Raw genomic sequence first — 22,825 nt, 5'->3', positions numbered from 1 at the left:
GTGCGTAAACCTCTTGTAGTCACGTTCGAAAGGTAAACGCAATGAGCAAAGTACCTAACCGAAGCGAAAAAATACGAAAGCAATATTCGCGCATGAGGAAACGCGGTTGCTATACCTGTTGTGGTATAATAAGTTTGGGCAACGTGTATTTACACGTTGGTAAAATTAAAATTCCTCAAGTGTAGAAAAGCAGTCTGCAACGGCAACCCGAAGGAGAGCTCTGTTTAATTAATGACCAGACTAATTAAAAGCCAGAAGAAAAATATTCCCACTTGCCTGAGCTACCCCAGCACACCATTCGCCTTTCCCCGCGCAAAATGGAGACTAAGAAGGCTCTTTAAAACACTCCGCATTAATTCATAACTTTTTTTTATATTGTTAACGACACACGCACGACTGCAAGAGACATCGATACCGACGTGTTGCGCGTGCTACTTTTCCTGGCTGAGTGCGCAAAATCCAATTTTGCGCACCCGAATCAGTGCGCAAAATGGTACGCTTCCGCACTAGTGCGAAAAATCGAATTTCACGCACGCGGTTAGGAACAATGGTACGTGCAACGCATGCGTAAATCACGTGTTTTGCGCACTACTTATGGGATCTACTTCTGGATGACCTTGAAGCTTTTCTCGTCTATCTGTTGGGCTAAAAACAGCCATTCTTAACCGGACCATTGACAACCTGCCCGAAGAAATTGCTTTCAGCCAGTATCACGTAGTATCCCAATCACCGACGGATGTAGACGATATTTGAAATGCGTTGTTATTCTGAAATGCGCACGTATTTCAGGACTGGAAGACTAAACATTGGGAGGCGCATATAAGCTTCAGCAATATGGAATATGGAAGAGAGGTCGCAAGAGCCGCATATTATTAATATGCACAGGCGTTTATCTGACAGTTGAAATCATTCGGCTTTGATGAGACTATAAATAAACCGACTCTCCGACCCACCCCAAAAGCAACGATTCTGTAATGCGATCTTTGAGTAAATAGAGGCATGTTTTTCCCTCTTGTGTCAAAAAGGATCGAGAGAAAAGGGGTCATCCCTTCCACGTGTTGAAGAAGGATCGATAAAAAATGAAAAATAAAGTTGAGACAGGCCCGAAAATAATCATGCGTCAGAATAAACCAAACATTGCATATCTGATGAAGCTTGAAGCAACGCGTTGTGCATTCCAATGTTTATTTTACCTGCTTCTCACTCCGCGAGGAATGTAAAATAAAACTTGTACGTACTGCAGTTTTGTCCTTTAAATAGAAGGGTCCAAGCAGAGTGTATAAAAGTGCACGGAGTGTAGAACGAGGTATTTTTTCGATCTTCGTAGAGAGATCGTCGCTCGACAGGAAACTCTGTTTATTAATCACAATAATGTTTATAGCGGTTTTAAAAACATGTGGGTATCGTAATGTTTCACCAGGATATTCAACCCGACTATTACTCCGTCGTGAAGCGATTAGACGGTGAATAATCTTCCGATAATTTTTTTTTTTTCTTCAAACCAATTTACGTAAATAAACCTTGGTATAAGTCACGTAATTTTTTCTCCTTGAAGCATTCTGCGTAGTTAGGTCCCTCATCAACTCAACGGCTGAACAATTTAACGCGGCAGGAATTTGTGATTGCGAGTGAAAAAGAAAATTCTCACTTCCTTATATCAGCGGTCCCTTTTCTCATTCTGCAATCCAACACATCGTGTCAAAATTCTTATCTTGAAACGATTTCTACGAGATAAGTAATCAGTTGCAGTCGGTTTCGACGAGAATATTATAATATTAATGACAGGCAAATGGATCACCAGTCGCGATAAATCGCCGTGAGGTTGGTCAAGTTCAAGGTTAATCTGGACCAACAAGCTTATCACTTACGATAAACGGTATAAGGAAAATTGATGGCCAAGTCTTAGGAGACTATGATAGTACGACGGGTATCGATGCACACACGTATATATATTTAAGCCTCTCAATTTACTGATAAAACTTTTAGAAAGAATTATTCGTCCGAATTCGTATTCGTGACGGTCGATTCTCAAATCCATTATTAATTATGGAGATTATGGTTAAACTATTCAAGCCCTAAATATTCCACATTGATACACTGGTGCAAAATTGATCTAATCGTAAAACCTATTCGAGTGCAATACGATTGTCTTTGAAACCAAGTTTGTAACTTTGAGAACTTCCCGACCCAATGAAAGGATATCCGGTAAGACAGTATTCGAATGATTAACTGAATAACTTTTGACATAATATGTCATGAAAACGTACGAATGAACATCATTGCGAATTATGGTAGAATTGCAATTTCCAAAGTTGTTTCATGAATGCTTTTCTCCGTAATGTGGGTTACATCTTTTAACGAGGTTTCATTAAAAGAGGCTTGGAATTTGGAGTACGCGTCTCAACACCTCACAGATAAAACTCAAGATCGTTTACTATACAAACGTCGTGTACACGTGTTCTTCTTCAAACACTAACCGCAGCCGATAAATTTAATTTTCTAAGTAGTCTCGAAGGACTGCTGTCAAAGAGACGATAAATCTGCCTTGAAAATTGAAATATAGTTGCTCAAGTACCGCTGATCCGTTCAACCCCTCAACACCTCACCATTACGATCTTTAAATCTACATGACACTGAATACGTGTAATTCGCATTAATTCAATGACGTTGATTTTCTCGCAGCGGCGTGGTGTGGATTTGATTGTTAATTATATTTTTATAATACGAATCCTTTCTTGAGGCAGTAGCATTTCAACACTGAGAGAAATTCTTTGTTCCGGTTACCGCTCAATCCTTAATTGTTTCCATTTTTTTACCGCAATCGAATAATATAGTTCTAGGTAGAAAATGAAAATTAGTTTTCTAGCTGTTACCGGAAAGTCTAGTATCCGTTACTATTCTTTCTCATCACGATCACTGCTGCTATTTTTTCTTCTAACTGTTGCGAAAATTTAATGCTCGTGCAACAATAAATTGACGTTAAAGCCTCGTTTAACTAACAAAGTAGAGTAAACCGAACAAACTGATTTTGCGTTGCAATTACCAAAAAAGGATCGACGATAGCGCAAAATGGTTAGACGTACCTCGTTTTTCGTAATTCCAACAATGTTCAAACAGTTTTTTTAACGATACCTGTTTTATCGAATTTTTCTAGTTACTGTAACAAATGAAATTTCTCTCTAAAGATGGTTACATGAATTCCTCATGTTCTTGCATCAAGCATTGTCTTTTTCTATTAATCGTATAAGTTCAGGCTACTCGGTAACAAAAAACTAAAAATATTATGAGCGTAGCGTGGGTGATGATAAAAATTTTATCAATTGAGCTCAATTCGCTTTAATTCCACTGTTGAGACAAATATGTTGATCCGAATATTTTTCAATGTTCCGGAACATCCACTTAAAAATTTACGTTGATTCATCGCGCATGATGTAAAACCTCTGACTAAGCAAATGTGTTGAAAATTTAACTCACATTCAACATTTCATTGTAACACATTCTGTAAATTCTTTCGGAATTTTGATAGTTATGATGGTTAAAATAAATGTTATTTCAGTTGAAGCGAATAAAGTAATGGATTGATTTAACTACGATAGTGGATCGAAGACAAGCCAATTTGTTGGTACATCAAGACCTTGATTCTTTCAGATTGAAAATGCAAAATACATTACATATGATATCCAGACTTATTGGACCTTCCAATAAATGACATGGATGAAATTGACGTGGATTATTATCAGAATAATTAAAAAACTGGCATATGACCTTAAAATCGTTCAAGATTTTAATGACAACAAACTATTTATAGCAACGACGTTTGTTACGTAATGTGGCTAATTTGTAACTGCCTGTCAAATTCCAACGTAAAAGTATGTATAAATCAAATAAATTTATCCATATTTTGAGGTATGTGATTCTTCACTTTTCTTCTTTACTTTAAACACTACATTTCATAGCTTTTCTACAGACAATTGTTTTCTGTTTTTTTTTTTTCGAATCACATAACCTCTTGTGTTTTTTCTAAAATTCTCATACCTAGCCATTTTACTACTAACGACTATCGTCTATACCTCAAAACCGTCGTAATTTTTCATAGAATTCTTTGTAAATTTAAAGTTTATCGGTTCCAACTTCGGCACAACGAATGATATCAAGAATCGAAAAGCAAAATACGAGCCATTGCATTTGAGAGTATCGCTGTAGGCTGAAATTACAACAAAATTGGAAATGGCGATGATCCGACTCTAGATGAAAATGCATTGAATTCCTCCTTTAGATATATAAATATATGCGTGCGCGTGTGTCAGGGAAGAGAAGATCGTTAACCACGAGACGTTTTTTGCCTTATTAAACGAGGTTTGATGGGAGTACCTATCACCGTACTCTACGGCTCTCCTATACAGGATACCAAAGTTTATTATTTTAAAATTTCTTGCACCGCGAAACATCAAAGGGGCGCTTGAAAAATAATTCGCATAACATTAACCAAGGGCATTTCGTAACACCGTAGACGTGAGTACACGCGTGAGTAGCTTATTGCTATAAGTGTACGTCTTTCGTGGTCGCACTCGCATAGATGAAGATTTATAAAAAATGATACTATTCTTAGCGATACATTATTGAACGACCATAACTGTGAACGTATCAATACCTACAAATAAACGTCATTAAAACGGCATGGGATGGTTCAACGCTTAAATCAGCGTGCTGGTTTCTAATATCAGTGAAAACAATTGGGAGCAGGCACATAAATAAACTAAATCTATACGAATATTTTAACAACCTATGTATATGCATGTGACGTACGATCGCGATACAAGAAAACACGTATATGTAACTGGTACATAGTTTTTAGAATACATAGTTTTCAAAGTATGTCCTAGTAAAGCTATATGGGATTTCTAGTTGAGAAGTCCGGATTACCGCTGAATTTCTCACGCCAAGCCGTAATGTTGAGGGTTTAAGTTAAACCTACGATAAAGGCGTCGTCGTAAATACGAACTAAACGTTGTTAACAATTATCGGTACAGTGAAAATCATGGGTAGTAAAACTCAATCCAAGCAAGCCGAGAACTTACGGTGGTTCCATTTTTTTTTTTTTTTTTTTTTTTAGAAAGAAACGCTGAGCAGGTTTAAGAGGGTGCCGCTATGCATTGAATTTTGTAAATCTAATGGCCATTCTGAGATGATCTCTGTTTGTTCAACCAATGTATTCTAAGCGTTTTTAGTATACGCTTATTATCAAATTTCTCCGCCAATGAATTACATTCCAAAACATCCTAATCGTTCCGAATTTTAAGCATTTTTTTTTTTACCTGAAAAGGCAAGTAAATTAAGGATTTTGCGTGGAGTATGAGAAAAATGATAGATAGAAGAAAAACGAGAAGGGTGCCACTTAAAGGGTTAAGATACGTGGACTTCGATATTTGAAGATATTTGCTACGTCGAAATCGACCCCTCGAAAAGAATCCATGCATATGAAGCAACGAATTTCAATTCTTTGATGTTACTGATGCGGTACGAAAAAAAAAACTCCGCAGAAAACGTCACGTCGCTTCTAAATATGTTTTGCCTTGAATGTTATGGCAGTAAAGTTTCTTGTAATAAATATCCATAAAATCTGCACTTACCAGACAAATAATGACTTCGTGGATGCGAGATACCAAACGATTCCTCCACTGAAGTCACTTATCTTCGAAATGTAAATCACTAGTAGAATGAGCTAATACCCACACATAGAGATAGACACGTGTGGGATTATTTAAATGCTTGTACACCCGTCGGGCTGAAATAAAGTTCTCACATGAGTTAGCAAAGACAGAAGGATGAGAATTACTAATAAGAGACATTCTTTTGACGTACAAATCTGACTTGTCCATTGGACCTTACATTGGTCTAACTATTCGATATTCAGGTTACAACACACAAGTGATAAAAAAATGTTGATATCCATTTTTATCGTCGCATCGACAACTGTCAATTCATGTATAGGTACATCTGATAGTTTGTACCATTTTTCTAGTAGGTATTTTAGGATGATGGTAGACCACTTACAGAATGAATCCGTTTAAACGGTGTGCAAAAAAAAAAAACAGAATGCTTGAGTTATTTGATGGAGCAGCGAGATCCAAACATCTGCGTTTAAGGCGGTTGGCTTGAGGCGACGCGACGAAACTCGGCAGAATTCATGCAGACGTGAATGCGGATGCATGCATATATATATATATATATATATATATATATATATATATATATATATATATATACGTATATCACATATATACGCGTAAATTTGGCAAGTATGCGGGTGGCTTTGAGAGATTGATTGCCACATGTATACACGAGTATAGCATGCGATGCCTGTTAACCGATTTAGAGCAGCTGGAAAGAGGTCTAGTTCCTCGTCCAGATGGGTGGGAGTAAAGAAAACCCAACGTCGCTGACCACGCCGACGAAGCAGTTTGAACTCCGAACGCCGGTCCTTGTGGTGCTCCGCGAAGTTCGCTCCCCTCGTGAAATTCAGAATTGGCGAGTCAAGGAGTCGGAAGTTTCGTGGAATTCTCCGAGCTTCCGCCACGTTCGTTTTGAATTCATCCTTTGTGTGCCGGTCGTTTTCCATTACAAATGATTTGAGGATCCCTAATAATAAAACCTTTCTAAACAACACCGTATACCGGATGTGAATCCGTCGTATAAATACTACACATCGCGTTGAGCGGATTACAAGTTAAGTGATTCGCTTATCTCAGTGACAATTCGAGAGCGGTGTCAACGGTTTTTGAATCAGAGGTAAAAATGGGACTGAAAAAGTTCAAAATAATTTTAGACAGTCCGGTGTTCTTTGCGGGTCAAACAGTGAGAGGAAAACTGCGCCTGACGTTGGATAAGCCAACAAAGATTCGCGGTAAGTGATATCAGAGCGATATGTGGAAATATGTTTAAATTTGTGTATAACGTTGTGAAAATTCTTAGGAATAAAATTGAAGTACAGCGGCGATGGAAGAGTTCGGTGGACGGAGATACACATGATAAACGGAAGTCCGGCCACTTACACCTACTCCGATGACGAGACTTACTTCAAGCACGAGGAAATCGTTTTCAGCAGTAAGTGTAAAATAATAGATTCACCTGAAAAATAGATCACTGCTGAATCAAGTCGAAGGACAGTAATATTCGGTGGTCTATCTTACGTTGCAGGCTTTGACCTCAAAGATGAACTCGACGCTGGAGAGCATGTATTCGACTTTGAGTCAGACTTGCCAAAGCATTTGCCAAACAGTTTCGAAGGCCGGTATGGGCGAATTAGATACTCTGTGAAAGGGGTGATCGATGTGCCGAAAAAACTGACGTCCAAAACAAAAGTGCCATTCACTGTAGTTTCGCTCCTTGACCTCAACAAGGACCCGATCGCGGCGGTAAGTTTTTTCTGATAACACCTGAGGGAAAAAAAGAGAGAAGTATTCAGAGTGTGAGTACTTCTTCAGACTTTATATTGTTTCAGAATCCAGTAAACGAGGAAAAAGTTAAAACCTTCTGGGGCCACCTCAAGCCTCTGACGGTAAAATTGTCTCTTCCAGTGCGTGGTTATGTGCCTGGACAAGTTATACCCGTCAAAGCGTTGGTGACCAATGACACAGGGGTTGAAATTAAGAAGCTCCGAGTACAACTGAAGAAGGTAATCTTTGGATATGGTCCCCATAGAATAACAGCTCTATGTTTATCCTCGTGAAAAGCCGGCATGAATTTGTGTTATAGAACCGATCAAAGGTTAAAGATTTCACAGTAGTACCAAATGGAGTTTGTAGATCAGTTTTAAAAATAAATTCATCGCACCAGTGCGCTTCTTTGACAACTTCTAGGTGTTCAAAAACTTGCTTTGGCTTCGTTGTAGAAACGTCGAAAAGAATATTTGACGTGTCGGTATCGCCGTGATAACTTCTCGACTAAAATGACTGATTCCAGATCACAAATTTTCACACTAAATTGAAGACTCAGGAGGTGAAGGAGGTGATAACCGAGTGTGACTTGCACTTGGAACATGGCCATGGTAAGGAGGAGGCTTCGATTGATCTTAAAGTACCAGCCCTGCCACCTTCACGGATGGAGTACTGCAAGATCATAGACATAGATTACAAGGTGATCGTTGAGGCTTGCGTTGAGAGCTGGTACCACAAGAACATGAAGACTGTGACCGATATCGTGATCGGTTCGGTGCCCTTGCTCTGCTATCAGATCCCAGTGGCTGCTTTTCCTCTCTCTAGGTCACCGCCAACCCTACATTCCGAGTTTCGTCCTCTCGGTGATCAGCCACCCGCGCAAGTCGCGTCACAACCTTACCAAGACATCTACGGTGGCGAAGTCGGTAAGCTTCTGATACTGATACCGATAAGTAGCTCGCTTTAGCAGATTCGGTTCTAAGCATAGTACTCGGAATTTTTAGAAAAGCAAAGAATTTCTTTTGCTCTAGATAATGTTATAAACAGATTTAGGTGTTGTAAACAAAACGACATGCTTTAGCTAATAGTAAGCACATCCGTATATCAATCTCGAAGAGAATTTAGCTGTGAAAGTGTTTTTTCTACGACTATGACTAGCCTGTTTTCTCGATGTTCAATCAGCTGTTCCTAGAATCTGCTCAATCTCGCATCCCGCAGAGCTTCATGAACGGATAAAAAAATATTCTATTAATATAAATACATATAATGATGGGATCCAAGCCAGATCCGATAAGCATCAAGGCATGTCACGAAGATTATTTAACGACCTAATTTCAGTGTGAAACAGCGATGAGACACGTCTTCAAAAATATTTGGAAAGATCGATTCGATGAATCATCGATTGCTGACTGCTGTATGTGTGTGGATAAAATATAAGCGAATTGCGTTCTTTCAGCGACTCCGATTTACGAAGAAACGATGGAGTACCCGTCGGAGAAGAGAGAAAAGCATAAAAAGAAGGAGAAAGAGGACGGGGATCAGAGTGCGAAGGCGGAAAATGTAGGTATCGAAGATGCCGACAGCGATGGGGAGGTGACGAGCTTCGCTCCATTGTATCCAGTTTTCAAATTTGGAACCCGGAACAATGACGCATCATAGAACGGGGGTCGAAGCCTTGTTTGCTTTCCTAACACGTCACATACTCGATTTACGTCTACACGCGTCATTGCTTAAGAATTCCCGTCCGGTCGGTATTTCGAAACCTGTCAGCCAATATTTTCCTGCGAAGTACCGTTTAATGTGTATTGTATGCACGTACGTATGTTTTTATGTATGTATATATTTATGTTCTCCACATTTTTCTTAATATCTATTCATTACAAAGGATAAATAAAAACCTCAATGTTGTTCTAGACGTTTTTCACGATTATTTATCTTTCTTACATCGGAATAGATTCTCATAACAATTCCCCATCTTAACGTTTACATTTATCTAAAGCAGTAACGCTCGTTCATTGTTATAAAATTCAAAAATTGATTATAACTCAAGACTATGTATATCAGCGATGTACTTGTATGTATGTACTATAAGCATTGAACACGCTATTGCAATAGTTATAAAAAATATAAATTCTTTTTTCCAAACTATCGCGCATACAGGTAAGTACACGAAGGTGCGGGCACGTCCCGCTTCGCGTTGAAAAGTTCTCACAAAGTCCTTGAGACGATTTGCTTAGCTAAAATAAATTTCATTTCAACAGATTGAAAAATTCACAGGGGATAAAAGTTGCCAAATCGAATTTCACACAAGTACATATGTACCGAGAGGCCACACACGTAACTTCTTCACTAAACTTTGTTTAACTCATTTTATCGTCCAGCAAATAGGTACAGGCAAGGTGAAAGAAAAGTGAAATCGATATACACCTGAATTCGTGGATGAAATTGACTAAAGCACTTATACTTCTTTAATTCTCACTATATTTCTTCGTGAGTATACATACCTAATCCACGATAGATGAATTCTCGGAGCATTCCGCTCCTTGTAGCGTCAGTCTTCAACACGGAAAGCTTGTCACGATTGAAACGATGATACCTTAAGCTAGGTGTCTAAATATTTTTCAACCTGAAATTAACTTCCAGTTCACTACCGAGCCAGTATTTGTTTACGAGTTGCCAGCACGGAGATAGCTCGAGGCCAAGATAGGTTGAACCAAATGCAAGTACTTTGGTGTGAAGGTCACTACGGTGACAATGAGATAGGAGCATCCAAAACATGAGCCTGGAGCAAAAATCATCCCTAATGAAATCCTCTGTTACGTAAAATATAATCCTTGAGCTAGCGGCGCAACGAGATTCAAAGTCGTCGAATAATTCACTGCCACACGTAACGCAGTTGAAAAAAAAACCTCGTCTAGGTCACATTACAAAGAAAGCATTTCATTTGAGTCGACTGTCGGCTGCCTGCCCGACTCTGTTAAGAACAGCAACAAATCGCAGTTCTTAGATTCATTATTGAACGGAAACTGTTTTTCTATACAATTCAACATTCAACCTACGGACGGTTTCACCCTTGAACTTGACTCCAATGTCTCTTATTATTGGCTCAACCGTCGACGCGATGTATTGTGCATCCGTTGAAAGCTGAGGGTACCTAACGTAATCCAAGCGATGCGCTTCACTTCACTTGAAGATAAATATGGTGCCGGAGGTTCGATTTACTTGTTACAACTATTGAAATCAGCTACGCGATCAACATTTAAGATTGATTCTATTCTTGAGCACAGTGTAACGCTGGCGCTACATAAACACGGGCTGATGATCCTAAAGCTGTAGGCAGATCATGGATAATGGCTTCATCACTTTCGGAGTTCACTCCGAGTCAATCAACTGCTCCAAAGTCGTCATTGGAGCATTGTGAATTTGAACGGTAACGTGTATCTCAGACCCGGTCCGAACCTTTGACGAATGTTTTATTGGGTCTGGCTGACGCGCTCACAGTATGCAAAAAGTGACGATTTGTGGCTACAGTTTTCATCGCCGCTGACTGCATCTATCATCCCAAAACCCACCGACTCAACATTTCATATGAGTTCGTTCACAGGAGAAAAATCCGGTGAGTTTTTGGACAACTTTGAGAATACTTCTTACTCCTGTGTTGTCTCTCGCAGATTCAGGGATGCGTGCTTAGCGAGTAAATTTCTACATAACTCTTTCCTCCGGTTCTCTTGGTTCTGTCGTGGCCAATACTTGTTATTGATCCTTTGAATACTGTTGCGTTTTATAATCTGTCTGCGGTGAAGTGCTCCGTGATGAGGAAGAAAATCTTGGTACAACAAGCAACGAGATTGTCAGGTTCCTCAAGAATATCACCCTCCAATCTGCTTCCAGCAACACACACGGATAGTTCGAAACTCCTCAACAGATTAACGAGATTCCCGACTAACTCGACGTCTACTTCGCTAGCGATTACGCAAAAGTCAAAGAACTTGTCGGGCGGATAGTGATCGTTAAGTTCGCGAAGCAGGTACTCAGGATTCGTGGCTTCCAAGCTTTCCATTTCATTTCAATCCTGGAGCTCAACGTTGCATGGTTGAATTTTTAGCTTATTAGTCTGTTCAAGGATGTTGCTATGAGCAACTGCGGTTTTTGCCGAATGTGTTACGAAGAACCTCTCAGACCGGTAAATTATCACATTAGCACCCTGCTCAATATCGAAGCACGATTTTTCTCTATCATCTTTATCTTCGAGTCGGTTAGCAATTGTATCAAAAGATGTTTCACTGGAAATTATGTTCCCGTCGGCACTATCCTCGGTTTTTTTTTTTTTATTTTAGATTCACTTTCGCACTCAAATAAACATCTTACAGACTCAAACATACCATCGTGATCAAAAGGTTAAATCTGCGCATCTTTCACAATTCGCACACGGTTCGAAACTAACTGTGAACTGGTAACTAATGAACACTAACGATAAGATGAGTTCACTTGTATGTGTTGTGGGATATTCAATCTACAGCAAATCAATCACATGGGATATTGTAATAAAACTATGGTAAGGACGAAATTTGGTAAAGCCTGGCATGAATGCCCCATGTAGAGACTGATGAATTCCATTACATTTAATTCGTTATCAATGACGTTTGCTTGATAATTATAAATTGCAGTTTTATTATTCATCCAATCGTAGTTTCGTATTTCTGCTGTCCAAGAAGAACAAAAGTCGCGGAGTGCATTGAAGATTCCATAACGTCAAACAAGCGCATCAGATGGATCTCGTCGTTCAATTATTTTAAACCAATCATCCGTGATGGAAGTACACTGATATTTTTCTCTTTCCCTTCAATGTTTACAAACCTAATTAAATGCTATCAAAATGGACGAGAAGCTGATGAAAATATTTCACAAACCTATGAGCCAGGATAAAAAGTAACAAAGTTATTCAAAGTAGCAATGCTGAATTCTACGTTTGATCTACGTACCATGAAAAAAACTAACTATGAGCGTAAATGTCACGACTATAATTATCGTTTCATAAGGGTTGAAGAAATTCGAGAATACTTGAAGACACTACCGGCGAAAAATTTGCCTCCGAATTTTTTAGAGTATACGGAAAACGCTGAAAAAACTCTGACGGTAACCAAAGAGCCGGAAATACCAGCTGCAGAAGAAGAAATACGCCTGGCAAGTGATCCCTTACTACACAACTCTTGTATTGTGTAATCGAGCGTATGCGTGTTTGCATTTTGCGTGAAATTCACTCTTGACTTGCTATCATTCTCAGTGTCAGTCGTCAATCACGGAACTGAAAGACATTATTTAATTTCCGCAAATCAACTTTTTTTTTTTTTTTCGAGTTATAATTTTTATTTTTTTTCGATTTTCGCATATTTTCGTGACAGTAGCCAGCAAACTTGCGAGAGATGATGAAGCGGGACCGGATCGTCGACCGTTCAAAGCGTTGGTTACAACCTGCGAATCCTGCTAGCGATGGAAGAGAGAAAAACTTGGCGCAAGCTTCAAGACTCAGGCGACCGGAAGTTCATCGTCAGAGTACCCACACGTTAGGACCATATCCAGTATGAACGCAGCCAAATGTGAGGATGATTATTTTGCAACTTGGTTACAGGCTTAGGGAAAAACCGGACATTATTACCCTCTGGCGCTCGGCAGGGACCTGGAACGATGTGGAGGACGAAGAAGCACCAGTCTTGAACACCATGCCTCTTTGACGTAACTTCGATACGACTTATATACATGTATTCCTGAGTTTTGTAAGGTTTCTCGATTTACGAGTTGAACAATGATTATACCAAAGTACACAGAGAGAATATTGACGAATGTGCTAAACATATTACTAGTGCAACAGTGTTTTCACAAAGTAGTCTTCTGACAATTTTAGCCAGAGTAAAATATATTGGCACAACACGTTTGCCATAATCGACATAAAATTTCTTTCACAACGCGGGCTGTTTTAACATTATTCGCAGCTTTTTTTTTATTGAATTGGGTACTTGTACGACAAATCGGAGTATATCAAAATCGTCAATGATATAAATTCTCTATTCTTACATGCTAGGTGAAATTACGAAGGAATTGTACATTATTCACTTTTGAAAAGTTATGGATACTCGAAAGCTGACTGGTGAAAAACAGGAGACCAATAAATGAACAATTTGCACATGATAGGTTGGACATTTTTTTTCTAACTCAGAACTCGATTAATTCGTATTGTAGAACATTATTTGGTTCACGATTTAATTCATGAATATCATGCACATATGAATTCGAATTTTGAAGGTGAAGAAAAAAAAAAAAAAAATATGAAAGCCATTGAAGGACTTTTTTTTGGAAACAGACCATTAAATTCAGTATGAATATGATATTTATATAAAATAATTAATCATCCAATTTGATATTACGGATGAAATTACAAATATTTATGTGTTAATAAATTGCCGTATTTATAACCGCACAAATGAATGGGATTTGTCGACGGATTCATGAGTTACAAGTATAATTTCGCTCCCAATCAAGAAGCTTAATTTGCGGTAGAAGTATAGTTCGAAAAGTTATCATCAGGTGGCGCTACTGCTCGGTTTAATCGGCAGCGCCATTTATTAGAGAAGGCGAGAAACACGGAAGTATCCAAGCATGGACGGTGGGTGCTACGATCTGTCACCGGCAGAATATACGTTCCAACAAAACATAATCAAATAATTTAATTAGTAACAATGAGCAGGCCGGCTAAAATAAGAAAGCTAGATGAAACTGTGGTGAACAGAATAGCCGCCGGGGAAGTTATTCAGCGACCAGCAAACGCTCTGAAAGAACTGATCGAAAACAGGTTAGGACGCCAGTCGAATCTCACTGAGCGCGCGGTAAACAAACGAATTTAAATCACAGTTTTCTTTTGTTTTTAGCCTCGACGCCAAGGCCAGCAGTATTCAAGTCACAGTCAAAGAAGGCGGGTTGAAAATACTTCAGGTAAATTGTGTGGAAATAGTCATTACCACGCGCGATAAAGTGCCGGTGTAACCTACACACTCTCATCCATTCACTTACAATTCGTTTGTGCCTAGATTCAGGACAATGGAACGGGGATCAGGAAAGAGGACATGGACATTGTCTGCGAACGATTTACTACCAGCAAACTACAGCAATTCGAAGACCTCAAATCAATCGCCACCTTTGGCTTCAGGGGTGAAGCTCTTGCCAGTATCAGTCACGTAGCTCAGCTGACGATCACAACGAAAGTCGCCGACGACCCCTGTGCGTACAAGTAAGACGAAATCTCTGTTTTACCTACCAAACAAACACCGTTGATAAGATAATTTTTTTAGTGGCGGGAACTTGATTTTACACAAGCGCTTTTTAGTTCAGTTTAACTAATTATTTCCCATTTCCCCACGTCTTGTTTCATCCTGAAACACAATTCTCTGCAAGTGTACCCTCATCAAAGTAATAGATAATAGAAAAATATTTGATACGGTGGAATTTATTCTCAAATAAACCTGACTAAACATAATCTCTCTTCTGACGCACGGTACGTTTTTCAGGGCCTCGTACATAGACAGTAAATTGAAAGCACCTCCAAAACCTTGCGCTGGTAGCCAAGGTACGACAATATTGATCGAAAATCTGTTTTACAACGTCCCTACTAGACGGAGAGCATTGAAAAGTCCAGCCGAGGAGCTTTCCAGGATAACAGAAGTCGTGAATAAATATGCAATTCATAATTCTAACGTTGGTTTTGTTCTGAGAAAACATGGAGACATCGTTCCTCAGGTGAGCAAACAACTTAATTAAGTCATCAGAGGTGAATCTGTATAAAATCTTGTTCAATATGGATTATATAGGCGGCCCTATACTATCTAGCTCATCAATTTGCTCTGCGCGTTGGTTAATCGATATTAAATTTAGGTACGAACTCAGCACAATTCTACAAAGGTTGCCAATATCCAAACGATATTCGGTGTTGCTGTGGCGAGGGAGTTGCTGGAGGTCGAGCACACCGACGATACGTACAAATTCAAACTATGCGGTCTAGTAACGAACGCGAATTACTCAAACAAAAACTTTACACTTCTGTTGTTCATCAACAACAGGCTTGTCGAATCTACCCGTAAGATTATTATGCTACCTAACTCAATTACATCGATATGATTTGATCTCACAGTCATATTGACATTCCATAATCAATATGCAGTTGTGGAAACTCGGTCATGGAAATAAAAACGCCTAAATCGGGAATCCATATTCCCAGTTAACTTTTTCATCTGTAAATGAAACTATTGTTACAGTGACTCAGGATTCGTTGTTTTCTTGTTTTTATTTTTATTTAACTGAACGTTTAATCAATATGCCTGGGATGAATTTATCAACATCAGGAATTTTGTATCGTTTCTCCGGAAATAAAAAACCATTGCAAAAGTATTGAACCATTTTACAGCAATAAAAAAAATGTTAGAGGATCTCTACTCGGTTTATTTGCCGAGAAAGGCCCACCCCTGGTGCTACATATCTCTTGAGATAAATCCGGCTAATATCGACGTGAACGTGCATCCTACGAAGCACGAGGTTCGTTTTCTCCATGAAGAGGCTATAATAGGAAAAGTGAAAGACGCCGTGGACGCACAACTGCTCGGGAACAACGCATCGCGAACTTTTTACGCCCAAGCGAGATTGCCTCAAGTTGACATTACGAAACAAGCGCTGGAAGAAGTAATTCCAGAGTACAGCAATGCCGGGAACAAAGAAAAGCCAGTCCACGCTTACCAAATGATCAGAACAGATTCCTCCGATCAAAAACTGGAGAAGTTCAATTTCACAGTCAACACATCCAGCGCCAACCAATCGCTCAATGAATCCAAGGAGGTAAAAAGCACGATTGTTACGGAAAGTAAGGAAGACGGACAACCGAAGCGATTAAATCCGACGAAATATGCTGCGGAAAAGGCCCCCAACGAATCGAGTTTTTTCGACAGTTTGTTAGAGGATTGCTTACCGCATCAAACCTCTACGCAAGTTGAAAATCTTGCTAAACCTTCAACCAGTTACGCGCCCCTCGACGGTAACACAAAAGCTCAGGACGTCTCGGAGATCGAAAATGACGAGGTTGAAAAAGCCGTCAGTGGCGGCGATTCTACCACCGATGAGGCACTTAAGAGGGTTTTTCAGTACCTGGGTAATCGGGATAACATAGATTACGTAAAGACAATCGTCGAGCCAGGAAGTAGCCAGGATTTAGCTGATCGACATGACGGTTCCAAAACGAAGAAGACTGATTCGCAAATCACGTCGCCGAGTAAAAATGCAACGGCTGAAACAACGTCCGGCAGCAAGCCGAAGAGACCAGAGTTCAAATCTTACTCGGTAAATGCGACAAGGCGAGAGGTGAAGCTCACGAGCGTGTTGAAACTTCGGAAAAATGTCGAAGACAACTACCACGAAGGGCTGAGGGACATATTGTCGAATATGATTTTTGTTGGCTGCGTTGACGAAACTTTTGCCCTCATACAGAGCGGACTCAATCTGTACATATGCAACACCCCGAAGTTATTGTAAGTATAATTGAAAATTTTACGAGTTCCTATTGTTGAACAATGTGACTCTGTAAATCAGGGTTTTCATCCCAAAACTGTGATATCTTAAGGAGCTATAAATTTATATTCTATATATGTTTCACAAAGTAAATGATAAGAACTCATCTGTTCACTAATCGGAAACGTGGACAACTTGTAATTCCGTGCGTGACGCCAACTATTTTCTTTTATCTCGTTAGATTATAACCTGATGCAATTCAAGGCAAAATCAGTATAAAGAACTAGTTAAAAATGAAATAGGAACGAAAACAAAGTCAAAATGTTGGATTTATTATTCGGGAAACCTTCTTTTATAAGAAAAGGACAGGTAATTCTCACAGATCTTCTAATCATCGAAAAATTTGCGTCTTCGTTAGGTAAAGTAACATTAATTCTTTTCCGAGTGTATCCCAAAGTATGGTGGAAGATAAAACCACTAAACAACACAAGTTTCAGTTTTTTTGTTCAAACCCAGGTATTGGACTAAAGAAATGTTTGATCCTCTTCGTGAGGTTACAAATTATTAAAATTTTTCTTTAATATGAAATCTGTGAAAATATTTCTTATCTACTAAATTCTATTCAAGGGAAGAACTTTTCTACGAAATAATGCTGTACGACTTTGAGAATTACGGTGTTATGCAATTCTCGGTAAGTACTACGCAAGTGATAGAATTTTTAAAAAAAATGACTTAATGAATGAATAACTTTGAAAAATCGTGTAATCCTAAATTTTGCAGGAGCCCGTCTCACTGTCCGACCTCGCTATGCTAGGACTCGAAACCGAGGAAGCCGGGTGGACAGAAGAAGACGGCGAGAAAGAGGAATTGGCGAATAGCGTGAAAGAATTATTGCTGGAAAAGGCAGATATGATGAACGAGTACTTTTCGATTATAATTGACAAAAAGGGGATGTTGAAGTCCCTGCCTATACTGCTGGGTCAGTTTAATGACTAGATCATTTAATTCACCTGAAAAAAGAAAGTCCAGTAAGTAATATCTGAATCCTCCATTCCAGACAAGTACTTTCCAAGCAAGGCTGGAATGCCATTGTACGTGTTGCGTTTGGCGACGGAAGTCGACTGGACCGCGGAACAATCTTGTTTCGATGGAATATGCAGAGAAACGGCCAAGTACTTCAGCTATGTAAGTCGAAATAATGAAAATCCGGAGTGGCAAAACGTCACGGAGCATATCTTATACCCTGCCATAAAAAACAGCCTCCTACCGCCAAAACACTTCGCCCACGATTCCACTATCTTGCAAATAGCAAGGCTGCCCGATTTGTATAGAGTCTTTGAAAGGTGCTGATTTTCGCGAAGTAGTATTTTACATCTATTGAGATACAAATAACATGATCATTTTCGCATACACGGTTAACTAGGCAACTATTTCAAAGTTAATTGTGCGTTTCGCTTTATTGTGTTTTAATTCACTTTATACTGTTTTTTAATTTTTTTTTTTTTTTTTTAAACATTACACCGTTTTTGTACCTGGTTACGTACAGGGATTTTAATATCACCTATATTTTGTGATAATGTCTAATACCTCAGTATATTTAAAACTAGTTAGTACAGCATCGTATATAAAATAATGGTAATTTATTTGAAAATCAAATCAAATTCATCTCTGATTCAAGTTTTCTGTTCCGTATTATTCATTTCTTGGTAATCTATTGTCTGAGACAGGCACCATTAATTCTGGAGCCCATTTAAAACAATGAATTCTCATTATTTTGAAACATGCATTTTTACCGAAGGGAGAATAAACAGAACTCAAAACTGAATAACAATATTTCCCTTTTTTCTGAAACTGCAGAGAGCAGTTTGAAACTAATTCCTGAGAATTGAATACACGAAGGGTTTAGAAACTGCTGCTCTTACACGAGGAATACGCGGTAGTAACGGATGGGAGTGTGACGAAAAAAATAAAATATATTTAAATTAGTTATACATCACTAATCACTCGTCTCTATTGAATGCAGTACACAGAATATTTTACAGTAGTTGAACATTTCCAATTCATTCCTGACAGTAATTAGGAAACAAAGATGATAAGAAGAGAATTTTTATTAGACAAATTCGATAGAACAAGAAAATTATTTCTATGCAGCTTTAGAGCTTCGTTCTAAGCGACTAGACCTAATACAAAACACTCTTGAGACAAAAAAAAATAAAATCATAACGTATTCAACTCACTTGAAACTACATACGTACTAAAATTAAAAGGAATATCTAGGCAAGGTAAACTTCAACTTCGTAGCGCCTACGGTCGAAAAGTTATAAAATATCTCGCACGTACGTCGGAATTTTTATTTCTTCTTTTTTTTTTTTATTATTCTTTCCTTCTTTTTTTAACAAATATAAACCACATAAATTATTAAATGAAGAATATTCATCAACTCATGACTAGTTGTTAATAATGATAATAACAATAGTCTGCGCAATACTTTACTTGAAGCGACAGTTCAGTCGCGTATTACGTACTGTAATATAACTGCAGTAAAGTAGTGATTTTTGTGTATCATATGAAGTGTTCAGTGTAATTTATAACTTTTGCTGATGTGCAAAGATGGATGTCTTTAAACTTTAACATATCGTGTGGCATAGTTCTACGCTTTAGCTACTCCAACTAATGCCGGCCGTACAATACGCTCGTGTAATTTGTACCCAACTTTTGATACCACGACAATGGTTCCTGGCGCCTTACCTTCAACTTCCTGTAAAAGAAAGATCCAAACAAAAATTCAATGAAGAAAAAAGTATCTATAAACAAATCAGAACAAAGAATTCAGTCTTTTCCAATTAAACAATTTCAAACCCTAAAATTTTGATGGATAAAAAATTAAAAAAAAAAAAAACCGGGAAACAAATTTATAATAACAATAAAAAGTGCCTTCATTCACCTGTTGAAATAACGCCTCGTGTTGATTTGGGTCGAATTTCTCATTGAGTGGATTCAAAGACACTAGTCCATGTTTCGAGAAAACCTGGAATGAGAAAGATGCCAGATTTTTTTTAGAACGAAAAGAAGTCGAAGACTGAATAAAAATAATATCTCGAGTTGATTTAGGTTGAATTTTTCGTTGAGTAGATTTAATGACGATGGTAGGTTTATGAAACGATTTTTTTCTAGTCCATGTATTGAGGAGATCTATAATGGATAAGATTTCATGGATTTCAATAAAAATGACAAGGAGATGACAAATGAACAGATATGATCTGATTTACAAACGAATATTTTTCAATAACGCACCTTCTGTAGTTGTGCTTCAGTCATCGATAATCCTTCATAGAGGCTTTTCAGGTGGGGATTTCTTTCGCTGATTTCATCCTTTGGCACACTTTCTGTTGCTTTGTTTAGAATGTCAGCAACCTCGAGTAGGTCCTTGCAGAATTCTTGTATACCAAACTGCTTAGCGTCGTGAATTTGTTTCGTCAACCTCACTCTCAGATTCTCACCATCGGCTAATGCCCTTTTGTATTTATTTTCAAACTCAATCGACCTGTCCTTATACTCGGTGAGGTCTTTATTCAATGCTTCCAACTCAAACTTCAACTTCTTCTCATTTTCTGACATTTCTGTACCTACTTCGGCTGCAGCTTGCGCTGCGTTTCCACTTCCACCCTCCGCCTTTCTCTCCTCTGTTGCCATACTGTAAGACTGTTTCCTTTGGAATGCTGTGGAACCGAGCAATGCTGGCCTGTGAATAAAAGAAGCAACAAAGCAATAAATAAAGTACTCCATAAATAGAATCATTTTATCATGCCTTAAAATTCATACAAATCCTCTTGAATGATCAAGCGAATACTATTGTATTGGGTCCGATTCAATATTTACAAAAATTAAATTTCTGTGGCCATTGTTGTCAAATGTAATCATAGCAATATAGTAAAAGATGAAATTTACCCAGTAAAATCCAGAAGAATAACATAGATTTCTAATCAAATATTGCTTCCTAATTAGGCATTGATTTTAAAGTCAATGATTACATGAGTATTTTATGAATAAATATTATAATTTCACTGAATCATTTGAAATTGATTGAAAAAAAAAAAACAAGAATATATCAACTTATTTAAAAGTATTTTATTTCATTTCTTGATGGAGCGCCTCTGTTGGTTATTTTGAAAACTTAAAACGAGGTTGCATTTCTCATGAGAAAACAGCGCCATCTCTAAGCAGCAATTAAAATCAGAGAAATTACAATGCAAAAAGTCAAGTGAAGACTGTAGCGATGGCCTGCACTAAACTAAAAATAATTGATGCATCGATTAATCGAATCCAAAAAAAACTATCGAACACGACTCGATTGAATCGGTACAAATTAATAGATTACACGATTATATCGTTCTTTTTTTTGTTCTTTTTTTTTTTGAAGTGGTGCAATTGGAAACCAAATCTCGTAAAATTCCATATGTAGCCTAAATAGCAGAAAAGTTTTTCATAATTTAAAATACTCTTAGTGGAGAGTAAACAAATTTCGTTCGATAGCTAGCTGTGCGTGTCGATTTATATTAATCATAATTTATGAAAACATAATTTGTGATAACATTTGCTTATTTTCTTAGACATGTTTCATTTTGAATTTTTGTTAAATAAAATATATGTACGATATTTTGAGCCAGTCGATCGGCGTACGATTTTCTGATTTTCATAATCTCTTTAAACGCCTTCGGCAAATAAATTGCGCTCTGAATTATTTCGGGTCAGGAGCGCATGCACGCATCGACACCGAATCATCTTCGATTGAATAGTTCGAGAAACGGCCGTCAGGTGGATCGCTCCTGTTTAATAAAACGCAGTAGCAATCCAACGTAGATTCAATATAAATTTTCTCGAGTATCAGTCTATTAATGATCAACCGTTAATTTACCGAAACAATTCCATATCGGTATACTTAAGACAATGATCGGAAGAACAAAAATCCGATAACTATCGCGCGCACTTTGACCATGCACAAAAATTTTTTGTTCCATGCACAAAAAATTAACAATAAAACGAAGAGACACGGTTCATCGAAACAGCGGTAATAATCGTGCAACAATTATGTTTCTACAAGGCTTCGATAAAGAAATGACGTTGAAATTTATCGGCATAGAGTCCGTTACGATCCCATTACCTAATACTTCTAACCTCTTATCAGAGACGACGGAGTGATCGCACGTTATGTGGTCGCGAATGATAGTTTCAGTTCATTTAAATACAAGGTGTCCAGTACCTTAGGCTTGCGATTTTGCCAAGTTGATAGAAATTCTCTATTGCCCTTCTCCCGAGTCTCACCGTAGCTGGAAAGCCGAATGTTGCCATGATACTCGTGAGTTTTTGCCTAAACGCACCCAGGATGACGAAATATTAACCTCGTACAACCCAACGTGCCGGGTTCAGACTGTTTCATGCGACGATGGATTGGCCGAGAGCCGCGACGTTCTCATCTTGTGTTTAATAACGCCATCTAATCATCATTGGATGGAATACTTGGCCATGCGGTTGACTGCGGTAGTATTCTACCATTCGTCGATGTAGGTACTCGATGATGCCACCTAACCGTAGATACTAGAGAGACTCTAAGGATCTGCGTTACCGACCGTGCACAACGGCCGCTTACCACTCATCGTTATTCAGTTGTTCGAATGTATCGTTGCGTGCTGGAGATCAACCGAAATATTCATTAGACTCATTGATTACTAGATTTAAAGTAAATATTCCACGATTTTAACATAATTCATATTGCATATTATCAGCAGGATTTAGTTATTTTTTTCTGATGAATAATTCATTTGTTTGAATCGAAAATGTGCCCCCTG

The 22,825-nt window shown here is 38.3% G+C and overlaps 3 protein-coding genes across 4 annotated transcripts in view; 2 read left to right on the top strand and 1 right to left on the bottom strand.

The window, feature by feature from the left end:
- The first annotated feature begins 6,440 nt into the window (after positions 1-6,440).
- On the top strand, positions 6,441-9,340 carry LOC124305292 (arrestin domain-containing protein 3-like). The gene is made up of 6 exons (XM_046764546.1): positions 6,441-6,904; positions 6,973-7,104; positions 7,198-7,415; positions 7,502-7,675; positions 7,963-8,362; positions 8,893-9,340. The coding sequence occupies exons 1-6, from the start codon at positions 6,796-6,798 to the stop codon at positions 9,093-9,095; spliced, it is 1,236 nt and encodes a 411-aa protein (XP_046620502.1). The 5' UTR covers positions 6,441-6,795; the 3' UTR covers positions 9,096-9,340.
- Positions 9,341-14,081: 4,741 nt separating this feature from the next.
- LOC124306284 (DNA mismatch repair protein Mlh1) overlaps positions 14,082-22,825 on the top strand; it is a 31,438-nt gene continuing 22,694 nt past the window's right edge. Inside the window, exons 1-9 of one of the 2 annotated variants that reach the window (XM_046766811.1) lie at positions 14,082-14,283; positions 14,360-14,423; positions 14,519-14,718; positions 14,996-15,224; positions 15,360-15,561; positions 15,889-16,999; positions 17,607-17,670; positions 17,760-17,958; positions 18,037-18,164. In XM_046766811.1, the coding sequence (XP_046622767.1) occupies positions 14,171-14,283; positions 14,360-14,423; positions 14,519-14,718; positions 14,996-15,224; positions 15,360-15,561; positions 15,889-16,999; positions 17,607-17,670; positions 17,760-17,958; positions 18,037-18,164 (2,310 nt within the window). In that variant the 5' untranslated portion in view covers positions 14,082-14,170. Of the gene's footprint in view, positions 14,284-14,359; positions 14,424-14,518; positions 14,719-14,995; positions 15,225-15,359; positions 15,562-15,888; positions 17,000-17,606; positions 17,671-17,759; positions 17,959-18,036; positions 19,174-22,825 lie in introns of those variants that run through there. The other variant, XM_046766810.1, reaches the window with a different exon arrangement.
- LOC124306289 (grpE protein homolog 1, mitochondrial) lies at positions 18,966-22,399 on the bottom strand. The gene is made up of 4 exons (XM_046766818.1): positions 22,240-22,399; positions 20,274-20,721; positions 19,924-20,007; positions 18,966-19,737 (listed from the first exon to the last, which is right to left on the bottom strand). Exons 1-4 carry the CDS (start codon positions 22,326-22,328, stop codon positions 19,630-19,632), a joined length of 729 nt encoding a protein of 242 aa, XP_046622774.1. The 5' UTR covers positions 22,329-22,399; the 3' UTR covers positions 18,966-19,629.

This window comes from Neodiprion virginianus, chromosome 5 (genome assembly GCF_021901495.1).
Source record: "Neodiprion virginianus isolate iyNeoVirg1 chromosome 5, iyNeoVirg1.1, whole genome shotgun sequence".
Lineage (NCBI taxonomy): Eukaryota > Metazoa > Arthropoda > Insecta > Hymenoptera > Diprionidae > Neodiprion > Neodiprion virginianus.
Note: the sequence above shows the minus strand (reverse complement) of the source record. Positions and strands in the feature narration are given on the sequence as shown.